Genomic DNA, 18,431 nt, shown 5'->3' on the forward strand with positions numbered 1-18,431 from the left:
TCATGGTTACGCCAAAAGGAAAAAAAAAAAAGGTCGGTGTTGAAGAGAAATAACTTAATCATATATATGAGTAGGTAAACTGTTAGACTGTAATGTAATTTTTTGAAATTACTTGGTAATGAGAAAATAGGATTTTGAATATTTTGATTCTCACACATCCACATGCTATTTCGGATATACATTGTTATATTCGCTTTTATATTTTAAAATGTAAACATTTATAAATTAATTGTGAATATGTACATGAAATAATAGATGTGAGGAGTTTTACTAAAAAAAACACTTATAACCACATATTTTCATAAGTACCTACAACCGTACATCTCTCTATAAAAGAAAGACTATTTGGTTTAGAGGCTCTCTCTCTCTCTCTCTCTCTCTCTCTCTCTCTCTCTCTCTCTCTCTCTCTCTCTCTCTCTCTCTCTCTCTCTCAAGAACACTCGATTGATGACTCTTTCTTTACTTGTCAAACTCTATTTCTCTCCGACCTTAGTCTCTCAATGCTTTTCACGTGAGTACCTCTCTCTCTCTCTCTCTCTCTCTCTCTCAAGAACACTCGATCGATGACTCTTTCTTTACTTGTCAAACTCTATTTCTCTCCGACTTTAGTCTCTCAATGCTTTTCACGTGAGTACCTAGCTTCAATAGAGCTCTTTTAATCAATTAATAAATTCATTGTAGACAAGTGATTGAGTCAAATTTGAACCCACTACAATAGATGTAAACTAGTATGAAAAGATATTTAGCCATACGAATATATATAATATTTAGCCATAAGAATATATATATATATATATATATATATATATATATGCAATGCTATTTAGAATAGTAAATTGGTTTCATTTCCTCGACAGCTCAACGTTAACATAGGGTTGCTATAATAATATAATCTAATCATGCTCAAATCTCGTATAGAAAGAAGCTATGCTAGCTCCTTTAATTTAGTACCGGAGGTGATACTGGTTAAGCAAATTGAGAGACAGTTGGATACATAGAGTAAACAAATCCAGGACCAACATGAAAAAAGTGACTAGAAATTAGAAAATGTGTGTTAAGCTTAAGCGAGTTCGCTTTTAAGACATAGATGTAAGAGATAGATAGTTGTTTCCGATGAACTTTAATTAATTTATTTATGTTGTAATAAAATGTCAGAGACTTATTAATTAGACTCATATTTGAGACACGTGTTTGTCGCATACGGTTCTATAAACCGTCATCAACATTTCGTCATCTGACACCTGGCATACCATACCCTACTTGCTGTTTGTTGAAATTGAAAATGGAATGGACCCATGTGGTGGACAACTTCACGTGGTATTAATAGCAACCCCCCATGCAGAGAGAGTGTAGGCCAAGCCATAGATTTGAGGGATTTCGATTCTTCACATATAGTTATTTTATAATCAATTGAGATAGGAATATATCATCTAAATCGTTTATTATAAAAATAATGATTGAGGGATTAAAAGAACTAATCTACGGGAATGGAGCTAAGACTTGGAGTTAGAGAGTAGTTTTATTGTTAACTGCATGCGTTGGCTTTGGCTTTCGGTTCTACTATTTGGCCAATAAATGTTTTTTTTTTAATTATTATTTTTATGTGTGTATAGAGCGTGTCTTTTGTGGGCAAGAATAAATTTATTTTGTTTAAAGTTTTTTAAAGGGCTAAGTTGTTTGTTTTTGATAAAATTAGTTGATTAGTCTCAATTTTTTTTTTAGCTTCACTATCTCCCATTGGTAATTTTTGTTGTTGGACTAATATTTTGGGCTTGTGTATATATATATATATATATATATATATTAGATTTTAGATCTATAAATTTTTTTATGGCCTTTAAAGGGTGGAAAATACTAGATTTGCAAACTTCTATACAAATTGTTATTGTGATTAGTGGTTATTAATAAGTAAAAAAGTGATTAAAGTGGTGGACTCAAATGCAAACTAGTAAGAATTTGTTACCTCAATAGTTTGTAAAAATGTTGTAAAAAATTTTATAACTGTAGCATTTCTCTTATAATGATCAATGCTACTCTAATTATATATATATATATGTATATATATATATATGTATATATATAAAATATTTAAGTCAAAAGACTCAAAACAGAGAGTAAATCCAATTAGATTTTAAATTGGATTTCAATTAGAGTAGTCTAATTTTGCGTCACATGTTCTATCTAAGTATTTTAATTTTTGTGCCAAATGAGTTAATTCAGTGTAGAAAACAAGAAGTCCAATATATATAAACTAAAAAAAAAACTTAATTATATATCTAAAATTAGAAGAAGAAAGAGTTTGAATGATTTTACTCTTATGAGCCATTTTTTTGTAACTAATAATAATTCAAATGTATAAGTTATTTATGTAATACTATGAATATGTGTGGTCCGTTACTAACTAGATAGAAATATATATATATATATATATATATTTGTGTGTGTGTGTGTGTGTGTGTGAGTGTATTAACTGCAATTGTTTTTAACAGTAACTATACATACGCGCGGGGTTATAAACTAGCTAGTTATAAGAACTTTAAAGCATATTGATCCTATAATATTAACTATCTACTATTTGATTCAGATTCCACAAAGACTAATTAAAGAAGTAATTATTTATGATTTTGTCTTAAATGTTCAGGTTTGGATTAATTATATAACTTCCCTGTCTAAACATATATGCTAATGGAGGAAGTTATTTATTGAAAGCCTAAACAAGATGGACAATATATATTTAGTAAGAAGTTGTTATAATTTTTCTTTTTAATTTTTTTAAAAAAATTAAATTAATAACATGAAAAATTTGATTTAGTGTAGGTTGAAACAGGACTTCCCGTCCTGGAACTTTCTTCAAGGATAATTTTTTGCATAGAATTGATCACCTTGACAACCGGGGTTTGCTAATATTTTTGTTAATTCCATGATCCTCGTTTTAGGGGATTGTATAGCTAGTTGCATTGTAAACCTGCCACAAGATCCTATAGATTTCCAAAGTACTTAAAATTCTAATTTCACAACAAGTACTACTACATCTCCTTTACTCCTCTGGTTAAAATTAAAGGATCCCTGTGCTCATATTTCATGACGTTAAATCAATAGGAAGTTTCAACTTGAAGTTAAAAGTACTATTTTATTTTAACATCCATATATATATATAAGGCCCTGGAATTTGTAATCAAGTAATATTCTCTCTCCCCCCCCCTCCCCCCAAAAAACCCCCTTTTTTTGAGTTTCGAAGCTGTTTATTAGTTTAGTTTAAAGGTTTAGAGTAAACCTATAGTCTTCTTGACAATTGCCCAAGAGAGATATGTGAGAGATACACATATTGTATGTTATACTTTTACATGACAATTAATTACACAATAGATTGTTATCCAAAAGACGATATGGTGAGCCCACTATTATCTCTTGTGAAAATTATTCACTCGTATAGGTAGACCACCATGTGATCCTCCCTACAAATAAAAAGAAATTATTTCTTATTAATTTCTAAATTTTAAGAAGTCCACATAATCATGAAACTGAAACCTACAAACAATAATTTACCTAATGTATATTGGTTAGGACCACACGTAATGAATAATTTGATTAATTTCCCGTATCTTTGGCCATGATGAGTTCCTTAATTTGCATATTTAAGGAGAATGGAAACCGAGCAATGATCAACAATCATTTAATTTAGCATGCTCAATAATTAGCAGCCGGTTTGGATGGGGGCATTTCAGGAGAAAATAGAATAAAGGAGGAAGTCTCTTGGAAATCATGTGTTCGATCTTCCTTTTGATCCTTTTTTTTTCAACATCTAAATGAAAGGAAAATATCTTTTATCCATTCAACTCCGTCTTAATTTATCTTTATCTTTCATTTCTGTTCCATTAGTTTTTTTTTTTTTTAATCAAATCTTAAATCATATGAAAAAAAAAAAAAACGAATAAATAAGAAAAATTGAATTATATTATAATAAAACCTAATAGAATAGAAATGAAGAATAGGATATGGGATGTCAAAATTGCCCCACCCTACGCAAACTATCTTGTCCTACTCTATTTCATATTGTTTTTCCTGCCACAGAGGATTTCAGTTTTCTGGATTAGGATCCCTGGTGCAATTACCTTCTCTCCACTTGCAAATTTTTTTTTACCACTTTTGCTTATATATATAATTTAATTTTTTTCCCTATATATCATATTTATATAAATATTTATAATTCTATTAGAGCATCAGCATTGAACAATGCTAATGCCAAATATTAGGAGAATTTGACATTTTAAGCCTTAAAGTGTTCTGCATCAGGGAATGTTAAATACAGGTATTGCAAATTTTTTTCCAATACTGCTACAGTACAATTCTATCTTTAGAATTGTACTGTAGCAGTATTGTAAAAAAAAAAAAAAAAATTTAATCAACTTTCCCCGACATTTCCCTCTCCTCTCCCATAATTTTTGTTCTCTTCTCTCTCTTCCTTCTCTCTTTCTCATCTGCTCTCTCCTCTCTTCAAACTCAAACATCATCCACCTCCCAACATCTCACAATGGTTCATTTTTTTTGGTGGGTTGCGATATGGTGGGTTCTGTGGTTGTTTTTTTTTTTTGGCTGTGACCAGTGCTTAAAGGAAGTGGTGGGTATGGCTGAGGTGAGTTGTGAGTCACGGAGATCGGAGATTGGAGTGGGTCACAGAGATCGGAGATCAGAGTGGGCTGAAGTGGGTTGTGGGTATAGCTGAAGTGGGTCACGGCGCGGGTCACGACATGGGTCGCGGAGATCGGAGTGGGCTGAAATGGGTTGTGGGTATGACTAAAGTGGGTCACGGCGTGGGTCACAGAGATCGGAGATTGGAGATCGGAGTGGGCTGAAGTGGGTTGTGGGTATGGCTGAAGTGGGTCACGGCATGGGTCACGGAGATCGGAGATTGGAGTGGGCTGAAGTGGGTTGTGGTATGGCTGAAGTGGGTCACAGCAGTGAGGCTGGGTTTCTGTTGGCGAGTCCAGTGTTGCTGGGTTTCTGTTGTGAGGCTGGGTTTCTGTTGGCGAGTCCAGTGTTGCTGGGTTTCTGTTGTGACGCTGGTTTTTTTTTTTTTTTTTTTTTAATATGGGATTTTTGTTCCGGTGGGATTTTAGAGGAACTCCTCTGTACATGTCGCCGGAATCAGTTAATCACAATGAGTACGAATCACCGGCAGATATTTGGGCTTGCTGAGTTATGGTTGTAGTGAGAATATTTTTATATTATTTTTATTTTACTTTATATTATTTTAATGTGTAGTATGGAAAAATAGAATTTTGGGATGCTGAAGGAATTGTAAAATGATATGGTATAAGTAATAAAGTGGTTTTTTGAGATGGTAAAATAGAATAAGATAGAATTCTTTGATGCTGATGCTCTTACCATCCCCCAAATACATTTCTTTACCATCTCTATGTCATTGGTACTAGAGCCACCCAATTAAGGATAGCAAAATGCATGCACCCTGTGCCTCACTCTATAAGTTTTTTTTTCCCAAAGTGGCAACTAGCCACCCAAAATCTAACTCTACCCTACCCCTTTACTATCCCTAATAGGTTTCTTTTTTCAATGTATTTAAGTTAGATTAGATAGATAATTTATGCAATTATTTATTATAATCAAAGAATGAGAGAGTTCTTGTATTTATACACTTGTAAAAAAAATTCAAAAATACACTTGAAATACAAATTTAAATTTTACATTATCTAATGTTCCCTCTCAAGTTGAAAGATCATAGAAGGAGAGCTTCAACTTGTCATGGAGATAAAATAAGACGATTAGAGGAAAGATTTTTGGGCATGATATTAGCCATTCTCATTAGACATTCAATTCTTTGTTTGATATTCACATTTTTGCACACCCATGCAACTGCATGATTGGATATTTATATGCACACACAATTGGATGGTAACATGTTTACTGGTTGTATGTTTATATGTCTACATGCTTGGATATCTGGATGTTTACATACTCATATGCTTGGATGTTTATGTGCTCATATGCTTATATGTTTACGTGCTTGTATGCTCATGTATTTGCATACTCACTTGTTCATATGTTCCATCACTCTCTTATGATCTTTATTATGCCTTTGGTTATATGTTGATTTGCATGACCTGTAAATGATCTCTAGGCTTTAGACACAAGTGCGTATTCACATGAGTTTAATTATTAGATATATGCCATTTAATCTAAGATTTAGTTACAATTTATGAAGGTCAACTATGGCTAGGCAAGTTTGGGTGTCTAACATCTTTCCATCTTGTATCTTAACTTCGGATTCAGTATGGTGTGTAGACCTTCATGTAGTTATTTTTTGGTTTTTGGACCTATAACCAAGTGGCAACTCACTTGTCTGTTTCTTAGAGACATTAGTGTACTCCCAAACTCACACCGGCTTTGAGTCCAAATCGAATTTAGGGAGGTTGAGTATTGTGTCCCTCACCTTCATAAAAAGGAACCGACATGGAGTCATATCAAAGCCATTATAAGGTGTACCATATTGGACATTGTTTACCTGAGGAGTTATATCAAGTGAAAAGAGATTGATGGAGAAGGCATCGGAATGGATGAATTTATGGCTTAGTAGTAGACTATATATGCCATGTAGGAAAATTAATGGGTATAGGTCAAGTAGCAAAGGTTCTGGCAAGATCACAAAATGTTGAAGTCTTGGAGAGATAAAAGACTACCAGACGCCGTTAATTTATTAGGCAGGACTTTAGTTTTGTGCAAGGACTAACTGACAGAAAGATCAAGTTGCTTAAGGTTTTGGAGTTACGTATGTGAAGGATTCGAGTGTTTGAAGTCGATGCAAGAGAGGACTGTAAGTACTAAATTGGACTATATTTCGTATGATGCATTGAGGCCAACAACTAGAGGTATGATCTATTGAATATTAGTTTTGATATACTATATTGAATGTGTTAGAATAGATGCAGAAGCGGAAGTATAAGATAGAGAACACAAGAACACAAGAATCACGCGGTTCAGCCTAACGATCTACGTCCACGGAAGAAACTATTAAAGACTACATCTTTATTATATGAGAATGTAGTATAAATAATGTGTTACAATTAACATAACATGAGTATATACAGGAGGCTAAATCCTAGACTAACCATACACTAATTATGGTTAATAAACTTTTAGTACAAGTAAGAGACTTGGTTTGCACATAAGGTAAAATTGAGCTTGAACCTATGTTATTGGGCTAATATATTTCTAACATGATCTATTTAGATAGCGAGGCAATGATACTACTCATGAGAAGTTAATCTTAATGATTCCAGGCATTGTGGGCCAGGTCAGGATTTTATTCATTATTGGTTGTGATATTAGGAGGTAGACACGGAGTTGAGCCATCAATGAAGTCAACAAGTTTTTGGTCTCCAAGATAAGGAGTAGGTTGAGTTTTCCAATAAAGATAGTTGTTGTTAGTGAGTTTAAGGGAAATGAAATGGTGGGCATTTGTGAGAGGAGGTGGTGAGGGATAGGTAAGAGATGAATAAGAAGAATTAACAGTAGAAGAGACAGGTTTTGATACCAAGTTAATTAGAATAGAGAAATAATTTTATGTAATCTCTCATCATAAGAGAACAAGAAACCTCTTATTATTATATTATATATGTAAGATGTACACCAAATCAATAATTCATAATGCACTTAAAATGCCATCAAGACCTTGATAGTATAAGTAATATCATCCATTATCATCACGCGGTATGGGGTCAATAAGTTCACACTAAAGATCCAATTTTTTCATTTAGCCAAAAAAAAAAACATAATATACAAATTCCAGAGGTGTATAATCCAATAAGGATTTTATTAATGTGTGCCCTTAGGACACACATTAATTTCCATTTTTGGAAAAATTTTTCTTAAGAATTGAAAAAGTAATGACAGCTTTTTCAATTTTCGAGAAGTATAAACAAAGTAATGACACATTAACCGGACCCATCTAATAATTTGGAAGTATAAACAAAGGAATTGAGAGAAAGGAACTTGCTCATCATTCTATTTTAGAAGGATCTTTTACTTTTTATTATTGAAAAGTTAATAGATGTCTGAAGGATATTAGTTTAGCAAATATTTTTAGAAATTTTTAAAAAAAAAAAAAAAATAATTGTTTTAGCTACTTTTATTATTTTCCATAAAAATTATGCCAAAATTTTCCTAAAATGAGGGCACTTCTGTTAACCTAACTTTTTCTCTTAATGGTAAGAAGGATCTTTTTCTTAAAGGTGGGGTTTATGAGGGTACTGGTACGTTCTCACCATTATCTTTCCCATAAAGGATATCATTAATTACCTCCATCCAAATGATTGTACAGGCTTGTAATTAAGGGCGGTGGTCAAAGTAGATTTGTTGGTGTCTGGGGTAGCCTTACAAAATGAAGTCTTGTCCGTGTGGTAGTAGCTAGTGAGAGTAGGTGGTTGGTGGTTCGGTCAGTGAGGGACAGCCCCACGGGAACGTGGCCTGTTAACCTATTTGCCCCATAGTTTCCTTTTCCCCACCTTGTTTGTTTTGTTTTGTTTGAGCTTAATTTATATTAAAACCCCATGGTCAGTCAAAATCTAATTACATGCCAATTTTGTGTTTCACCAGAACTAGCAAAAAGGGTTTACTTAAGGTGATTTTACAGTTGGCCTATTATTTTTTTTGAGAATCAAACAGTTGGCCTATTAGATGGTGCATAGCTGTTAGTTGGTGTTGGACCACGATTTCCAATGCATTATACATAATAATGAAACTAGTTTAAGAGTTCGAATTGTGCATGCAACAAAAAAAAAAAAAAAAAAAGATTTAGACCCCAACAGACTGGGTAGTAGATTAATGAAAAACCATTAAGCTGCGTGCTAAAAGGAAAGAACAAAAAAAAAGAATTCACATATACGGATCAAATTTTCTCTGTGTGCATGCCATGCATTCCATATTTCACCTAGTAATCAATTTTGCATGAACACTGCAGACGTGGTTCGCATTGGTCCAATTGAGGCTATGAAATATTGCCCAATGTAAAACTAAGGAACGTTAATAATATTGTCCTCACAGTAATGTTAGTTTTTTTTTATTGTTTTGTTTTGTTGATAGGCAATAATGTTAGTTTTAATTGGAAAGGATTTGTGATTTCTATATTTTTAGACGGTATTAGAGTAAGAAAAGACATGGTAGAGTAAGAGATTATATCATTATAGGATGAGAGAGAGAGAGAAAAAGAGAGACGCAAATAAAGTCAGTTTTTGGAACTTGAACCAGCAACAACAATGAGCCCTGCTCGATCTATTTATAAGTGATTTGCAGCTCAGCTGTCATTGGCTTATGGGATGTGTACATGTGTTAACACTCTAATTTCTCTAAGCCCACCCTAAAGCCATCCATCCATCTCTTGAGGTGTGCTTTGACGAGCTCTCTTTCAATAGTCAGTAGCCTTAACCAAAATGAAGGTAAGAAAAATATTTTAATTCGGTGATTACAGATATAATGTAATACTATATGCTAGCTCTGATGTAGCCCTATAGTATGCGAGGTTATTAGTATTTTTATTATTATTATTATTATATATCTATATAGAAGGTTTAAACTTTTTTATTGCAGATTTTCACTTGGATGCAAAATAAGTTCAGTGGGAGACATGGGATCAAAAAACCAAGCTTCACAACAGGTAACAATAACTAAGTTTTCATTTTATGTTTTCTCATACTTTTCTTCATGGGGCTTTATCAGCTGAAACGTGTATGGTTCTAATTTAAAAAACCTTAGTGGTTTTGATTAGTCAAATGTTATCAAGTTGTTGGGCAAGTTCTAACACATTTTCTCAGTCCAAGGTTCTAAGTTCTAGCACATTTTACTTTCGTTCTGTTTAGGAAATTCAATAATATAGAACTGTTGAATATAATGGTTGTGATTCACTACAAATGTTATATGGTTGATACTAATAGGGAAGAGACTTTGTACTAATGCTTTGGGCTTCCTGTTAGACTAAATATTATGAAAAACATTAGGATTGTACTAATGCTTTAGGTTTCTGATGTTATTGTTGATTTTATTGTTCGTGTAACCACATCTAATTGAAAATTGTTTTCTGAATCAATAGATCAAATGCTACAAGAGCCTCAAAAAGAAGAACTCGGCGACTATCATCATGGATTGCTAGCAATTGGGACATTTGGGGAACACAATTTGAAAGATGATCAAGTGAGGAGAAATCTTGAAGGGAATTTATCTTCCTCCGAAGATCATCTACAAGATCTTACACTTGAAGAATTGGGAAAACTTCAGAAGGATTTGAACTTGTTATTGCATGAACAGGTTGAGTCAACTTGCTCTAAAGAATCGGAAGCAATTAATCTTCAATTGCTGGATAGAGAGTCAAGCTTGGAAGCTGGTCTAAAAGTAGATGTAAACTCATATTTGGATGAGTCAAAGAGCAAAGATAGTAGTCTCCAGCGTAGCACCAGCATAATTCTGAAAAGAGGAAAAGATATTGGTTCGGATAATATTAAGGGTGCCATTGGCAAAAAATCATTGTCTTTTCTTCTTAAGAAAATATTTGTTTGCAGAAGTGGATTCTCACCTGCTCCAAGTTTAAGAGATCAACTCCCAGAATTAAGAATGGAGAAGGTAATGCGTAGATCATATATATATATATATATATAATAGGTCATTTTATGGAATATGCTTTTGTTTTCTTAACCAATTGAATAATACAATATTTTATTTTGAATACAAATCCTCTCTTCGGCTTTGAATGCAAAAAATGAGACAGAAGATTTGTATTTATTTTATTTTAATAATATAAATTAAGATTAAATAAGTATGATACATTTAAAAAATATAAAAGCGCTCTTTTTTTTAATAGCTAGCTAGGGTGTGCTAGCTGTAGAATTCTCTATTATTATATAATATATCAATTACCAATAATTCAAGGTATTATAAAATTTTATTATTTTAACCTTATAAATTGATGTATCAACTTTTAAATAATAGACAAAAGAGTCAATAAGAGATTTTTTTATTATTATATTTTTTGTTGTGATATCAATCATATTCTTTTTTATGTTAGTCTGTAAGCTCTTATAATAAAATTGATTGGAAAATGATAAAGTCATTGCTAGTTTTACCATTAAAAGTTTACAAACTAATATGACAATAATTATGGTTAATTAGCGTCACTCAATAAAAATAAATAATAAATATCTTAATCACTTTTTTTTTTTTTTTTTTTTTGTAATTAGTGACCTAACAATTTGTATGGCTTAATAAATATCTTAATCTATCACTCAAATTAATTGATAATTAATAAATGTAATATTTCCATCATGTATTTAGATTGGCATGTACGATGTGTGTACTTTGAGACCATATGGATGCATTAGACATTAACAATGACATGCGTACTCATATATACATGTACATTTCAGATCATGCTAACCCATCCCTTTATAGCTTTGAAGCAACGTTTTTTTTTTTTTTTAACATATGTGGATTTCTTTGTAAATTTTTTCCTCTTGGCTGGTTAAAGATTTTGAGGGCAATGCTTCACAAGAAGATATATCCCCAAAGTTCTAGCAAAGCACTGTCTATGAAGAAATACTTGGAGAATAGACATATGCCAAAGTCAGCCGCCGAGGATGAATTGAATGATAAGTCCAACAATGGAAGTAAATGGCTCAACACAGATTCTGAATGTGAGTTCTTTTATATGATATAATATTCAACACATAAAGTCTTGTAAAAAAATGAACACAAAAATAATATATATATATATATATATATATATATATATATATTAGTTGGAAAATGTTGCGTGCCTCATGGCCAAGAATTCATGCAAGACTCATTTAAACCTTCTCTCTCTGGAGGTATTAATGAAAATTTTGATCGGTCATTTTTTTTCATTTTATTGTAGATATTGTTCTAGAGATATAAATTTACTCTACTTTGGTCAGCAGTGAAGACCGAAGAATGATTGGTAAGATTAATTGTTACTATGTATTTTTTATAATTAATTTTTGCTGTTTAATTTTTTTTTTTTATGAAAAAACCTTTTTACTTGAAATCATATTCTTAATTATTACTTACTCATGCTAAAGTTATTTGTATATTGTTTATCAAAAAAAAAAAAAAGTTATTTGTATAAAACCTGTCACGCGCAGTTAAGATGTTTCACCAGTAGGAGCTCATGATCAAGATGTGTCAATATTGCCAAAGTGATGATTTCAAGAATGACCCAAGTGATCTAAAAGGTTTATATCTACATGTGAATGCAATCACACATAATGGCATCTTATGTTGCAAGAAATTTAGGTCTCGGAAGGAAGTCAGTAATGCGGCAACATTTCTCATCTGTGGTATTTTGGCAAATTATGCTATCTATGTTTTCTATTGAAAAAGGAATAAAATAAGGAAAATGACTGAAACAGCTATATGTACTATATATGTTAGGTTTTTTTTTTTTTTTTTTTTTGATACAAGATAGAATTCTACTCTAGCCTAATTTAAGTGTATATGTGTGTGAAACTCCCTCCTGGAGACTTGAACCCTGGCCCTTACCCCTCACACTTTACAAGCACTTATACTTGTGGAGTGACCATCGCACCAAGGGTGTGCGGTGGTATATATGTTAAGTTTTAAGTTAGCAAATTTCATGACAATGTATTAAATCATGAATCTATAGTGTGGTTCAAGATTGAAGTGCAAAAAAGTAGCTCAAAGAAGACAGTTTGTACAGATTTTGATTGCCATTCGATCGTCTCTTGATCGAATGAAATCTCCAAACCTGACAGCCTTTTTGATTGCAGCTCGATTGATAGAAAGTGGATTTTCAATCTCTCCAAAACTAAGCTCAACACATTTGTTTTCTTTAAAAGGTTATCTTCTCTTCTCTTATCTATTTGCTCTCTCTCTCTCTCTCTGATTGAAGCTTCAATAGAAAGAATAGAGATTTGAGCTCTGAACAGCAATCTTATCTCTTGCTACTGCTATTGCTCCACATATGAAGTAGAAGATGATGATGATACGCATTCACCCAGCCCCCACAGTATCACCTTTCGTTCTTGATTTCTCTCTCTTTCTCTTTCTCTCCCTCAATCTATAAACAAGTGACTATGAGTTTGATGAAATGATTTTAAGGAAAAAAAAAAAAAAGGATGGTGTGGATCAATCTAGGTCTGGTCTGATAAAGTGGGGGGATGATCAATGTTTCCTCAAAATTCATTCCATGTCGAAATAGATTTTTTAGTTGAAAAGGTTGGGAGAAGTTATACTTTACTATCTTAAACTATACCCTAAAGAGAAATTATATGTTCACAATATTTTTACAATAAATCCCAAGTGTCAGGTTGTTACTAGTTGTTATTGTTGGGGCAAAAAAATAATCTTAGTATTGGGTTCAAGTTTGAACGTATAACAACTAACCACCTATAATTTGTTGTGAAAATGTTGTAAAAATGTTGTGGACATAGCACCTCTCATACCCTAAATTACGCTTTACACCTTTAACTTTTAGAATGCATGGTCAACATTCTAAACTAAAACTCTTGATACACTTTGCATGTCGCTGTTAATTTTGTTGTTATCTTGATTGACATTATGTAAAAAGACCCAATTGTCCCTCTTCCCAATAACTTGAAAAAAAAATGAGAAATTACATGTTACTACCTTAAATTAGACTCTTAATGACACTTTGCATCATAAATTTTGGTTTTCCATCCAAGATAACAATAGAATTGATGGTGGGTCACAAAGTGTAACACAACTTATAGTTTAGGGTGCTAAAAGCAACCACATCAGCCATTGCAAACTTTTCGTCTATTTTGCATAAAAAAAAAACTATCTTTTTTATTTTACATATTCATTTTTATAAAACACTCACATCAATCTATCTATTCAATACATCTATTCAATAAAAATATTCATTCTTTTACAATTTTTTTATTATTTACTCACTCACTACCCCTCTCTCTCACAAACCCAACACTACCAAAAAATACTAAAATATTAAATGCACGTACTACAGTAACCGTGCATATGCACGATTACTGTAGTTGTAGCACTTGTGCATTTATGCACAATTTTATGCACGATTACTGTAGCTATAGCACTTGTGCATTTATGCACAATTTTACACCCAATGATGTGGGGTTTTTTTGCTTAAAATGTGTAAAATGGACTACTTTTTGTATTTTGCAAGATTTTGTATGAGCTGATGCGGTTGCTCTAGCTATGCATTCTGAAAGTTTAAGGTGCAAAGTGTAATTTAAGGTATAATTTAGGGTGGTAAAGTATAATTACCCCAAAAGGTTGAAATCGATTGAATGGCTAGTTTTGTTTAAAATGGTCTAGTATTTAAACCAAGATGAAATAGGACTCTATGTATCAATTTGGGTACAAGAACAAAAAAAATTTGGTCATTCTAGTTGCTATAGAACAAATTTTAAAACATTGTTAGAGGCTTTAGGGTTCTAATAAAAATATTTTTTAATCAATATTATATTGTCATCAAATAAGAGATTTGGAGGGTTCAATTCATGCTTACGTCAAAAAATCAATTGGTGTCTTGGTCTGATGATAAATAGTAATCATGAAAAGCAAACACATAAGTTGAAACTCAATCATATTTATAATTAAAAAATAATAATAGACTGGTGAATGGGTCATTTGTTTTTTGTTTTGGTTAAATAGAGTTGTGGGGGAGTAGGCTGAATCTACCCCGAAGACCTTAACCTGAAGAGAGCGTCCCAAAAAGTCCTATCTACGGAACAGGCTCAGCCTATGTGCCAGCATGAGATTATTGAGCCCCCCCCCCCCCCCCCCATCAAGAAGAGATCATTTGGGCTCATTACCGAGATAATTCAAGAAACCCATCTTCTCAAGGAAACATAGCCCAACCAAGAAGCGGTTATTTTTAGCCGAGAACACCCTTTTCGCCTACTTGCCCTGGGAAATACATCGAAGAAAACGCAAAGCCTAATGTAACAACCACTTCTGCATTAATGAACTTTCCTTACCTAATGTCATCCACACTAGCCTAAATAGTAGAAACACCTCCAAAAGTCTTCCTTCATGATCAAGAAGTGGCAGAAGAAGATGCTGATAGGACAAGTATCCTCCTAAATCTAGCTAAGAGCATTACAGCTGAAGAGGGGGAGGATGGGTATAAAAGGAGGAGGAGGATAACAAGAAAGGGGATCCAAAAAAAAAATGTGAGGAAGAACGAGAGAGAAAGTGATAGTAGTCCTAACTTGTATCTCCCCTCTAGAGCTTCTATACACACCTCAAGAAACCGATTTTTCATCAATACAAGAGTCCATTACTATTGTCTTCATTTCCAATCATTTGTCTAATTTTCCTATTGTGGAATTTCACCCCTCCTAGTAAGAAATTAATTGTGTTGATAAAAAAAGCCTAAGCCAATTCAGTTTGCTATGTGTTTTGGACCCTGTAAAAAGTGAAGGCTCTCTCTAAATAAAACTCTGTGTTTTATTGAAGAAAACTGAGCAATACAATCCACATAATTGAATAAAATACAATAGCCTAGCTATTTATATACAAGAGCTATCTAATAAAACTAAAGAAAAACTAATTTCCACTTTTGAAGGGAAAAGTGGTTACAAGCTTATACTATAACTACCTATGATTACAAGAATTTATATCACAACCTTATCTCCCTAAGCCACGTGGCAGCAATTCCTCATAAATGTGTATAAACAAGTCATGGTAAGGTATGGCTTCTATTGTCTCCATTAAGTAGCTCATGTCCATTACCTCATGCTCTGCCCTTGGGATTGTGGTCTTGTACCCAAAATTTCCATCTTAAAAGAGCCTTTATGCTCTAGCTGACTGTGGTCTAACCTTTCCGCTTTTACCATTTTTTGGCCTAAAACATATAGCTGACCCTAAGTGACTGGCCTTGTCTACTACAACAACCAAATGCAGGTTCCAAGGGTCTGTCATGTCTAGGAAACATCAACCGATGAATTTAGGCCACTCCACTTTCCAAATTATGTAAAAGCAAGCCAACCCTCTTATCCAATTAAAACAAATCTAACCATAACTTGTTTGATTGAGACCTTGGGATTCAAAGCCTCTTCTATTGACCAAAAACTAGTCACTTAGAGCACCCCAAACTCAATACAAAAGGCTCCAATCAGATTCAAAATGGAGAAACCACGTTTTCCCCCACAGAACTAAAACTTAAGACCAACCACGTTCTACCGCCAAGCTTGAAACTTTAGAGTAAAAGCCCATTCAACCAACTAACATTCTCACAATTCTAAAATTTAGGGGTAGAAATATGGGTACAGGAGAACCCTCCCTCTCTTCCTCACAACCTCTCTTAATTTCCTCTTCTCGCTGATTATGAGTCGAAGTTTCGGACCTGTGTACTTTTTCTGCATTTTCTTGTATTTCAGTTATGATATTTTTGTTTCTCTCTTGTTAAAGTACCATTAGCCTTTTTTTCAATATATATTTGAAATTTTGGGCTTAATTCTCCACAAATAAACATTTCTAAAGAACCCAAGGTAACATTTGGGCTAATTTTGCATTTTTTTCCCTTGTCGCAAAAACGCCCTCGACACCATGCAAATATGGTTATCTAGTTGCAGCTCCTCCCTTTATATTCCTGAGGGATCTTGATTAGGGGTGTGCGTGGGTCAGATTAGGCGGGCAAATGCCAATATTTCTATCCAATCCGCCACTAGAGGGTTGGGAAAATTCCAATCCGCTACAAACCCACCAAAGTTTAAATCCGGCGGATTGGTTACAAATATTAGTGGTTTCAACTCGGCGGGTTAGGCGGCTTGGGTGGGTTGGCATTAACAACATTTAAAAGAAAAAAAAATTATCACAAACTACAATTTTTTATTGAATAATCTCAAAACATAACTAACGCACAAAAAAAAACCGAAGGTAGATTTCTTGAATAATCTCAATTCTAACATAAACATAGGGTCAATGAAAAAGAGATATATCATCTCTAGCAAAAGTAGGCTCTGCCTTACAACTTAGGAAAATTAAATCAACAAACTCAAAGTTTTAACATTTCCAAAGTCACATCAAGGATTAAAAAAAAAAAAAAATTAGACAAAGACAAAGAATTGGATGAACTGTATTCTTATGTAATATATAACATATTTTACTTGAATATACAATGAACTACTTGAATATACAATGAACCTGCTTGCCCGAATGGCTTTACTTGTAATATTATATTACATTTTATAATATATAAACGGATCAAATGACATAAACCGAAATAAAAAAGACCAAAAATATTTAAACAGTAGAAGACAATAAAGCAATTACATTCCTTTGTGATTGTCGATGAAGAATTGAAATGATAAGAAATAGGCTACAAAAAGGTTAAAGAAGAAAGAGGAAGGGAAAGACAGTAGCTGAAGGTGAAAGCCAAAAGTGAAAGGTGAGAAGAAAAAGTGAGACCTAGAGCCACAAAGTGTATACTGTACATATGACTGAAGTAAATAGAATGGGTGGTAGGTAGAGGTGTTTAGGGTTTCAATGTTGACTTTTTAGATTTTGTTTAAGGAATTTTTTGAAGGCTAGTTCTGTTTAGGGAATTGATTGTTGATTAATTGTAAAAATTAATTAGGTGAATTGATTAACTTTAAATACTTAACAATCTGAACTAATATTTTTTTTATGTATTATAATTAAGCGGGCGGATCGAGTTGTAGCAGGTTGGCAATTTTTTAATCCATAACCTAATTCAATCCGCAATTTTGGGGTCTAACTCGCCCAACCCAAACTGCCTAACTTAATGACCCGCACGGGGCGGGCGGGCGGGCTGGTCGGGTGTGAGTCGAGCTGGTTGGCGAGTTAAATGGATATTTTGCACACCCCTAATCTTGATATTTGTCTTTTCTGGTATTCTTTGTGTGTGGTTTCTTATACAAAAAGTGCTACACACACAATTTTTATCATACTTTCGCAACAAATTATAGGTGTTATATTCATGACAAAAGAAATTGTCTCTCTGCTAATAATTTCCTAACATAAATTCTTAAAAAAATAATATTAAATGCCTAATATTTGAGTATATATTTGGAATGTAACTTCTCCCTAGATATAAATTTAGGGCCAAATTCATGTAATGTCGTAGTTATTTTTAATGAAATGTATATTTCATTCATATCAATAAAAATGATGTTTTATTTATATAATTTACTTATTCTTCCATTTAATAAAATAAATGGGATTGTTGTAACGGGATCTAAGTCATCTAACCATACTAGTGATAGAGATATTTGGGATTTGTTTGGTGGAGGTGGGGGTAGGTTACAGTTTAGTTTGATTTGTGGAAGACCCGTTTGAACTAGGCTCGATTTGGTTTTAATTGGAATCAGGTCTGTTTTGGGTTTATCACAAGTCATTTGCTTTTTTATGTTGATGATGCACAGAAAATC

General features: G+C 33.0%; 1 protein-coding gene across 1 annotated transcript; it reads left to right on the forward strand.

The window, feature by feature from the left end:
- The first annotated feature begins 9,233 nt into the window (after positions 1-9,233).
- Positions 9,234-12,427, forward strand: LOC115969513. The gene is made up of 6 exons (XM_031089178.1): positions 9,234-9,449; positions 9,601-9,667; positions 10,100-10,626; positions 11,528-11,693; positions 11,915-11,977; positions 12,162-12,427. Exons 1-5 carry the CDS (start codon positions 9,444-9,446, stop codon positions 11,932-11,934), a joined length of 786 nt encoding a protein of 261 aa, XP_030945038.1. The 5' UTR covers positions 9,234-9,443; the 3' UTR covers positions 11,935-11,977; positions 12,162-12,427.
- The last annotated feature ends 6,004 nt before the right edge of the window (positions 12,428-18,431 follow it).

The sequence above is a fragment of the Quercus lobata genome, chromosome 11, assembly GCF_001633185.2.
Source record: "Quercus lobata isolate SW786 chromosome 11, ValleyOak3.0 Primary Assembly, whole genome shotgun sequence".
In the NCBI taxonomy this organism is placed as follows: Eukaryota; Viridiplantae; Streptophyta; class Magnoliopsida; order Fagales; family Fagaceae; genus Quercus; species Quercus lobata.

Excerpts from the sequence above, each read along its gene's own strand:
- LOC115969513 (XM_031089178.1), top strand. Across the intron at positions 10,627-11,527 it reads CAGAATTAAGAATGGAGAAG|ATTTTGAGGGCAATGCTTCA; the intron begins GTAATGCGTAGA and ends GGCTGGTTAAAG. Across the intron at positions 11,694-11,914 it reads GCTCAACACAGATTCTGAAT|ATATTGTTCTAGAGATATAA; the intron begins GTGAGTTCTTTT and ends ATTTTATTGTAG.